General features: G+C 46.6%; 2 protein-coding genes across 2 annotated transcripts; both read left to right on the top strand.

Annotated features, from left to right (window-relative positions):
• Nucleotides 1-847: 847 nt before the first annotated feature.
• On the top strand, nt 848-3,784 carry BOLA2B (bolA family member 2B). The gene is made up of 3 exons (XM_038126634.1): nt 848-1,001; nt 2,193-2,287; nt 3,508-3,784. Exons 1-3 carry the CDS (start codon nt 936-938, stop codon nt 3,611-3,613), a joined length of 267 nt encoding a protein of 88 aa, XP_037982562.1. The 5' UTR covers nt 848-935; the 3' UTR covers nt 3,614-3,784.
• Nucleotides 3,785-4,611: 827 nt separating this feature from the next.
• Nucleotides 4,612-9,250, top strand: LOC119696674 (lysophospholipase D GDPD3-like). Its single transcript, XM_038126475.1, has 6 exons — nt 4,612-4,869; nt 5,664-5,706; nt 6,610-6,745; nt 7,972-8,017; nt 8,791-8,950; nt 9,238-9,250. The coding sequence occupies exons 1-6, from the start codon at nt 4,731-4,733 to the stop codon at nt 9,248-9,250; spliced, it is 537 nt and encodes a 178-aa protein (XP_037982403.1). The 5' UTR covers nt 4,612-4,730.
• Nucleotides 9,251-9,622: the final 372 nt, after the last annotated feature.

Below are 9,622 nucleotides of genomic sequence, written 5' to 3' on the forward strand. Positions count from 1 at the left end.
CGCGGTAAAGATGGCGGAGAATTTGCCTCGGTACCCACAATGCATTGCGCCAGAAAGAGGCGCTTCCGGGGTTTTTGCCTCGGTAAAGATGGCGGAGAATTTGCCTCGGTACCCACAGTGCTTTGCGGTCAGTGAGGAAAACTTCTGGTATTTTTTGCCTCGGTTAAAATGGCGGTGGTTTTGTCTCTGCATCCAGAATGAATTAAAGATGAGGAGTAGAAGGAGGAGGAGGAGGAGGAAGAAGAAGAAGAGAAGAAAGTTCTTGTTTAAAGCTCGGATTTCCGCTTTAGGAAGATGCAGAGAATTTGCCTCGGTACCCACAATGCATTGCGGCTTGTGAGGGGAATTTTCGGTATTTTTTGCCTCGGCAAAAATGGCGGCCGTTTTGCCTCTGTACCACAATGAATTAAAGAGAAGGAGGAGGAGCAGGTGAAGGCAGATGAGGAGGAGGAAGGGAAGGAAGAAGAAGAAGAGGAGAAAATTCTTGTTTAATGCTCGTATTTCCGCCTCGGTAACAATGGCGGCGGTTTGCCTCGGTACCCACAATGCACTGCAGGTAAAGGTTTGGTAAATTCCGCCTCGGTAATGGCGGACTTTATGCCTCGCTACCCACAATGCACCGCGATCCCCGCAGACGGGAGGGATTTGGGCCCGCTCCGGTCCTTACTGGTGTCGCTGCCGCCCTCCAGTGGGATCACTTCACCTTTACTCGTCCCATACTGGTTTGTACTGGTCCTTACTGGTGGCACTGGTGCCTTTAGTGACGTCACTATTCCCTTACTGGTCCAAACTGGTTCGTTCTGGTCCCTCACTGAGACCTCAGTTAATGGCAGCGCTTCACTTCCGCCTCGTTACCCACAATTCTTTGTTCCTGTTTCCGCCTCGGTACCCACAAGCCGCCGCGCGGAGCGGAAGTGACGCAGTCGGAAGCGGAAATGGAGCCTCCCACAGCGGAGGAGCTGCGGCAGCGGCTCCAGGAGCGGCTCCAGGCCGAGCACGTGGTAATTAATGAGCTAATTAATTAATTAACCACTAATTAACGCCGGCCGCGGGATCATTAGACTGAGGAGGGCGTTAATTGGCCGGGATGGCGGTTAATGAGCGGTTGGCGGGCGTTAATTAGGAGGCGGACGGGTTAATTAGCGTTCATTAGTGTAATTAGGGTATTAATGAGGTTTGGGAGGGGTTAATTAGTGCTGGGAGAAGTTAATTACGAGATGGAAAAGCTAATTAGGGGCCAAACTAAAAGCAGATGTGAGAGTTAGCACCTAATTAGCGTAATGAGTCATTTTAATTAAGGCTTTATTAACCCGAAAAGTCGCCTAATTAGTAACTAATTAGCCCCTAATTAGCGCCTATGCAGTGTTAATTAGTGGGTAATTGGTTGTAGCTGCTGATTAATGGCCGGTAATCTGTATCACAGTTCTGTCAATTAGCATTTTATTGATGGTAATTAGCATTTTAATTATGTTAATTAGCAGTTGGGGTGTTAATTAGATATCTAATTAATATCATTATTTATTACTAATTAGATTGCAGGCATTTTAGGAGCCGAATGGGGGGTAATTAGTGACAAAATGGTGCTAATTAGAGCCTAATAACCGCTAATCAGCCATTAATATCTGTTAATTAGTAATTAAAAGGCGTTAATTAGTGGCTGGGGTCTTAATTATATCTCTAATCATTAACATTGTTCATTATTAATTAGTCTGTAGATAAAACTGGCGTTTAAGGGCTGGTAATTAGTGTTAATTACTGCCAAAATGGTGGTAATGAGTGATTAATAACTGCTAATTAGCGCTAAATAGGTGTTAATTATTATTTATTAGAGCGTAATTAGTTAATTAGTATTTATTAGAGGGTAATTAGTTAATGAGGGCATTAATTATCTTGAATAATTTTAGCATTGATTATAATAAGATGTTAATGAGCGTTAATTATTGATAATTAGCAATCTAATTACTGTAATTATTGATTCTTAACTAATTATTAATTACTAATTAGTGATTAATTATTAATTAGCCATTATTAATTACTGATAACTACTATGTAACAGCCATTAATCGCTAGATAACAACACCTAATTATGAATTAATTAATTAATAATTATTAATTATGATTCGCGGCTGATTGCGGGGTTCCGGGGGGGGTTAATTAGTCAATTAAGCGTCGTTAATTAGCGCTAATTGCAGGAGGTGCAGGACTCCCCCCAGCTGTGCCAGGGCAGCTTCCGCGTCTGCGTCGTTTCCGGAATCTTCCGCGGCCTCAAGACCCTCCAGAGGCACCGGTGGGGGCGGGGCCAAAAGGGGGGCGGGGCCTGGAGGGGCGGGGCCTGGGATTATTTCCATTGAAAGGGGGCGGGGCTTGTGTGGGGTTGAAATGGGAAAGGGGCGGGGCCTAAATGGGGTTAAATGCACGAAGTGGGCGGGGCTTAAACGCAGTATGGTCAAAAGGGGGCGGGGCTTTTGTGGCACTTGAATGTAAAAGGGGCGGGGCCTAAACTTGGTCCGGATGGGGAAATGGGCGGGGCTTAAATGGGGTTTGAATATAAAAGGGGCGGGGCCTAAAAGGGAATTAATTCAATGAGTGGGCGGGGCTTAAATGGGATTACGACTGGAAAGAGGCGGAGCTTATGTGGCACTTGAATGGAAAAGGGGCGGGGCCTAAAGTTGGTTCAAATGTGGAAATGGGCGGGGCTTAAATAGGGTTTGGATGGGAAAGGGGCGGAGCCTGAATGGGATTTAATTCAATGAGTAGGCGGGGCTTAAATGGGATTATGACTGAAAAGGGGCGGGGCTTATGTGGCACTTTAATGAAAGGGGGCGGGGCCTAAATGAGGTTTGAATGAGGAAATGGGCGGGGCTTTAAATAGGGTTTGGATGGGTAAATGGGCGGGGCTTCAATGGGGTTTAATTTAAGAAGTGGGCGTGGCTTAAATGGGATTGGAATAGGGAAATGGGCGGGGCTTAAATTGGGTTCAGATTGGAAAGGGGCGGGGCCTGGATGGAATTGGAATGGGGAAATGGGCGGGGCTTAAATGGGGTTTAATCGGCAAAGGGGCGGGGCTTAAATGTGTCCTATTAAGAAAAAGGGGGCGGAGCTAGAGGCATGAATAAATTAGGTGGGGTTTATGCAAAAGGGGCGGGGTTTAAAGGGGTGGGGTTTTAATGAATGTATTAATTAAATAATGGGTTAATTAATGGGTTAATAAATGATGTGAGGGGGTGTTAAAGGGTGGGCTGAATAATTAATAGAATAATTAGTTAATTAATTACACGATGGGAGGTAATATTAGTTTATTAATTAACGGAATAATTAATTAATTACACAAGGCGAGTTATAATTGGTTGACTAAGTAATTGAATAATTAATTAATTTCAACAGGGGATGTAATATTGGTTGAATAATTAATGGAACAATTAATTAATTAAGGGGAGTTAATGAGGGGGCTTTCAGGAGTCGAATTGATGGATTAATGGCGCTAATTAGTGGCTAATTACCCCGCAGGCTCGTTAACGAGGCGCTGAAGGAGGAGCTGGGCCGCATCCACGCCCTGGAGCAGCGCACCCTCACCCCCGAGCAGTGGGAGGCGGAGCGCGCCTCATTAGCATAGATTTGCATACAGCGCTCCGCCCTCTCCGCTTCCGTTTCATGGATTTGCATAAATTAGCGAAGCCTGGCGCTGATTGGTTGAGGCCACGCCCCTTCGGGGTCTCCAGTCGGGGCAGAAGAGGGCGGGGCTGGCGCTCATTAGCATAAATGCAATAAACATTCCTCATTTGCATATGGCGGTGATGTCGTCCTTGGGCAAGGGCAGCTTTGTGGTGGCATTGATTTGCATAAATTTGCATACAGGCAACAGTCATCCCTGATTTGCATATGGTGGATAAGTCATACTCAGGTGAGGGCATCCTAAGGGTGATTTGCATACATTTGCATAGATGCAATAAACATTCTTCATTTGCATATGGTGGCGATGTCATCCTTGCATGAGAGCAGCCTTGGGGTGGGTGTTATTTGCATAAATTTGCATTAAGGCCACAAACACCCCTCATTTGCATACAGTGATGATGTCACACTCAGGTGAGGGCTGCTTTGAATGTGGTTGATTTGCATGAATTTGCATAAAGGCAACATACATCCCTCATTTGCATGTAGTGATGATGTCATCCTCATGTGAAGGCTGCTTTGAATGTGCTCGATTTGCATAAATTTGCATAAAGGCCGCAAACACCCCTCATTTGCATACGGTGGTGACGTCATCCTTGGGTAAGGGTGAGTTTAGTAGTTGCTTGTTTGAATAAATTTGCATAAAGTCAATACAGCAACCTCATTTGCGTAGAGTAGTGTCGTCATCCCTGGCTGAAAGCAGCTTTGAAGTAGGGTTGATTTGCATAAATTTGCATAAATTTCCGGTTACTGACGTGGGAGAAGCTCCCAGTTCAATCCCGGAAGTCTCCGTTCCCGCAACGCATTGTGGGTAGCGAGGCGGAAGCAACCCACCATTTCAGCAATGCATTGTGGGTACCGAGGCATTTCCGCCAATCCGGGCTGTTCCTGTCTTTTCGCCATGCATTGTGGGTAGCGAGGCGGAAGCAACCCTCCGTTTCCGCAATGCATTGTGGGTACCGAGGCAACCGCAAATACAAACACCTGAGACAGGTGAGCGGCCACGCCCAAACCTGTCCAAACCAGTCCAAACCAGTCCGGACCGGTCCGAGACGGCAGCCATGGCGGCGCTGGCGCTCGCGGTGGCGCTCGGGGCGGTTTTGGTGGCCCTCGGGGGGGTTTTGGTGGCCGCGCTGGCCCGCAGGGGCTCGGAAGGGCCGAGGCTGACGGTGCCGGGAAGGGCGGTGGCGCACAGGGGAGGTGAGAGGGGGCGGGGCTAACGGAGAGGGGGCGGGGCGAAAATATAGGGGGGCGGGGCTAATAAGGGGAAGGGGCTGGGGGTGGGGAGGGGCTAAAGGGAGGGGGAGGGGCTTGGGAAATGGGGGAGGGGCTGGGGTACACAAGGGTTTGGGTGAGAAGGGGCGGAGCTGAAAGGGAGGGGGCGGGGCGAAAATAAAGGGGGCGGGGCTCAAAGGGGTGGGGATTTGGTGGGGGAGGGGCTTGGGGTGGGGAGGGCCTTCAGGGAGGGGGAGGGGCTTGAGAAAGGGGGAGGGGCTTGGGGTACGGGGGGGTTGGGTGTGAAGGGACAGAGCTAAATGGGAGGGGGCGGGGCTTGGGAAATGTGGGAGGGGCTTGGCAGTTGGGGAGGGGAAATTGGGGAGGGGTAGGAGAGAGGGCGGGGCTAAGGGATTAGGGGTTGGGGAGGGGAGGAGCTAAAAGGGGGCGGGGCCGGGGAGGGGGAGGGACTTGGGAAAAGGGAGATGGGCGGGGTCTGCGGTGGGGGAGGGAGAAATGGGTGGGGCTAAAGGGGGAGGAGTTTGAGGTGGGGAGGGGCGGGGAAAAGGCTGAAGGGGCAAAAGGGGGCGGGGCTAAAAGGGAGGAAATTTGGGGTGGGGGCGGGGCTTAGTAGCAGGAAAATGGGCGGAGCTTTCAAGGCTGGAGGAGGGGCCTAGGGGCATTGTGGGCGGGGAAAGGGCAGGAAGATCCAATTTGGCCCCTAATTAGCGCTAATTAACCCTTAATTAGCCCTCATTAGCCCTAATTAACTCCTGCAGGCGCAGGGGAGCGGATCGAGAACACCATGGAGGCCTTCGAGAAGTGAGGCCACGCCCCCTTCCCTTTCACCACGCCCCCTTAGAGGCACCTCCCACCTCCTTAAAGGGCTCGCCAACTCAGAATTTGGCTCCTCCCCCTTTGTCTGATTGGCTGAAAATGCGTGTGTACAGCGAAGCCCCGCCCCCTTTCCCCTGGCCACACCCCCAGTCCAGCTCTAATCGGCTCTGTATGGTAACCCCGCCCCTTATTCATTGGCCACGCCCCCTCTTCCACTCTAATCGGCTCGATATGGAAACCCCGCCCCTTAATTCCCTGGCCACGCCCCCATTCCACCTAGAACTGGCTCTGTGTGGTAACCCCGCCCCTTATTCTCTTGGCCACGCCCCCTATTTAGACTTTAATCGACTCCATATGGTAACCCCGCCCCTTAATCCCCATGGCCACGCCCCCTATTCCACCTCTGATTGACTCTGTATGGTAACCCCGCCCCTTATTCACCTGGCCACGCCCCCATTCCACCTCTAATCGGCTCTGTATGGTAACCCCGCCCCTTATTCCCCTGGCCACGCCCCCTATTCCACCTCTAATTGGATATGTTTGGTAACCCCGCCCCTTATTCTCTTGACCACGCCCCCAATTCCACCTGTAATCGGCTCTGTATTGTAACCCCTCCCCTTTTCACGCGGCCCCGCCCCCTTTTCCGCCTAGAAGTGGCTCTGTATGGTAACCCCGCCCCTTATTCTCCAGGCCACGCCCCCTATTCCACCTCTAATTTTCTCTGTATGGTAACTTCGTCCTTCATTCCCCTGGCCACGCCCCCTATTCCGCCTCTAATTGGATATAATTGGTAACCCCGCCCCTTACTTCCCTGGCCACGCCCCCTTTTCCACCTATAACCGGCTCTGTACGGTAACCCCGCCCCTTTCGGCGTGGCCCCGCCCCCAGCGCGGTCTCGGAGGGCTGCGATTGGCTGGAGCTGGACGTGCGGCGCACCCGCGACGGCGTCGTCGTCGTCTGTCACGACCGGGAGCTGTCGCGACAGAGCGGCCGCCATCTTGACGTCACCCAGACCGATTACCAGGTTAATTAGCCGCTAATTAATCATGCAAATCGAGGGGAATTATGGGGGTTGGGGTAATTAGGGGTTGATTAATGGGGTTGATGAGGGGGTAATTAGCATGGGTAATTAGCGCTGATTGGGTGTGCTTAATGAATACGCGTGGTAATTAGTGGTAATTAATGGTAATTAATGGTAATTAATGGTAATGAGGGGTGATTAACGGTAATTAATTGGGTTAATTAATGAGATAAATGAGTGGTAATTGACCTGGTGGGAATTAATTGCGGTAAGGGGTAAATAATGGTAATTAGTGTAAATTGATGGAAATTAATGGTAATTAATGGTGATAAGATGTAATTAATGGTAATGAGGGGAAATTTATTCTAATTAATTGGATTAGTAAATGAGTTAAATGAGTGGTAATTAAGTCGGTGGTAATTACTAATGGTAATTAGTGTTAATTAATGGTAATTAATGGTAATTAATGGTAATTAACGGTGAGAAGACGTAATTAATGTTAATGAGGGGTGATTAATGGTAATTAATTGGATTCGTTAATTAATTAAATGAGTGCGAATTAAATTGGTGGTAATTATTTGTAGTAAGGGGTAAATAATGATAATTAGCTTTAATAAATGGTAATTAAAGGCAATTAGTGGTAATTAAGGGTAATTAATAATCTTTGGTGGAGATTAATGGGCATTCATTAAAATGAAAGGTAATTAGTGCTAATTAATGGTAATTCGGGGTGATTAATTTCTAATTCCCACTATTTTCCACTAATTAATTAGCTGTAATTAGCTTCTAATAAGGGTAATTAGCGCAAACTAACACTTGTTAGTGGTAATTAGTGGGAAGGAGCGGTAATTAGCGCTAATTAGTGGAAATATAGTGTAATAATTAGTAATTGATTTTAATTAATGGGAATTCGATGTAATTAGGGTAATTAGTGGTAATTGATAGACCGAGATTAATTAATAATTTTAATGTACTAACAAATTACCTCGTAATTAACCCTAATTAACCACTAATTAACCCTAATAACCACTAATTAAGCTTAATTAACCACTAATTAACCCTAATTAACCACTAATCATCCTAATGAACAACTAATTAAGCCTAATTAACCACTAATTAACACTAATTAAGCCTAATTAACCCCTAATTATACCTAATTAATCACTATTTTACCCTAATTAACAACTAATTAAGCCTAATTAACGGTTAATTGCCCCCCCCTCCCCCAGGACCTGCCCTCGTACCGGAGCCCCCTGGAGGTGACGTTTTCACCAGGTGACAAAAAAGGGGAATTTTGGGGGGAAAAAACGGGATTTTGGGAAATTTTGGGGTTAAAAAATTGAATTTGGGGGAAATTCGGGTTTAAAAATGGGAATTTTGGGGTAAAACCCGGGATTTTGGGAAATTTTGGGGTAAAAAACTGGAATTTTGGGAAATTTTGTGATAAAAAAACTGGAATTTTGGGAATTTTTGGGGTTAAAAAATGAGAATTTTGAACTAAAAGACCGGTATTTTGGGAAATTTTGAGTTAAAAAATGGAATTTTGGGAAATTTTGTGGGAAAAAGGGGAATTCTGGGGTAAAAAACTGGAATTTTGGGAAATTCTGGGGGAGGGAAATAAGAATTTTGGGAAATTTTGGGGTAAAAAAACCGGGATTTAGGGAAATTTTAAGTTAAAAATGGAATTTTGGGTTCAAAAACTGGAATTTTGGGACATTTTGGGGTAAAAAAAGGAAAATTTGGGTTTAAAAAGGGATATTTTGGGTCAAAAAATGGGAATTTTTGGGAAAATTTGGCGCCAGAAAAAGGAATTTTGGGTGGAAAAATGAGAATTTTGGGAAATTTTGGGAATTCTGGGCCAAGCCGCCCCTCCCCCACCCTTCAGCCCCTCCCCCATCCCCCCAAAATTCCCCAAAATTCCCCAAAATTCCCCAAAATTCCCATTTTTAACCCCAAAAATCCCGGGATTTTTTGAACGAGGGGCGTGGCCTAAGGTGCTTTAGCCCCGCCCCCAAGCCCCGCCCACATCCAAGCCCCGCCCCCTCCAGGCTCGTTCTCCTCCGGCTGCGATCGCCGCATCCCCCGATTGGTCGAGGTCTTCGAGCGCTTCCCGCGGCAGCCAATGAGCATCGAGGTCAAGGACGACGACGATGACCTCATCAATGAGGTCACTGAGGGGGCGGGGCTTGGCTCGGGGGCAGTTTTGGGGCAATTTCGGGGAAATTTTGCCATTTTCGGGAAATTTTTGGCAATTTTGGGCAATTTTGGGCCGCTTCGAATCATTTTGCTCATTTTTAATCATTTTGGGCTATTTTGAAATAATTTTGGCAAATTTTGTGTCGAATTTGGGGCATTTTGGGTCCATTTTGAGGTGATTTTTTTTGCCCATTTTAATGACTTTTTTTTGGCTTTTTTGGGCTCATTTTGGGTCCATTTCAGGGACATTTTGGGATCTTTTTTTGGGTGATTTTTGAGCCATTTTGGGGCCCTTTTAGAGCCTTTTTTTAGACCTTTTTTTTTTGTGAAATCTTGATTTTTTTTGGACAATTTTTGGGTCATTTTTGCGTCATTTTCGCTCATTTTTTTTCTAATTTTTTGTCTTTTTTCGAACAAATTTTTACCCCATTTTGAGCCATTTCTGGGTCATTTTTTGTCATCTTTTCGGGTCATTTTAGGGCCATTTCAGGGACCAATTTTGTGTATTTTTAAATAATTTTTGGGTCATTTTGTGACAACTTTAGAACTCATTTGGCTCTTGTTTTTTGGTAATTTTTTTGGTCATTTTGGGCCATTTTGGAGTCATTTTTTAGGCAATTTTAGGATCATTTATGGTCACTTTTGAGGCCATTTTGGGGCCATTTTTGCGTCATTTTATGGTCA

This window comes from Motacilla alba, unplaced genomic scaffold (genome assembly GCF_015832195.1).
Source record: "Motacilla alba alba isolate MOTALB_02 unplaced genomic scaffold, Motacilla_alba_V1.0_pri HiC_scaffold_35, whole genome shotgun sequence".
NCBI lineage: Eukaryota > Metazoa > Chordata > Aves > Passeriformes > Motacillidae > Motacilla > Motacilla alba.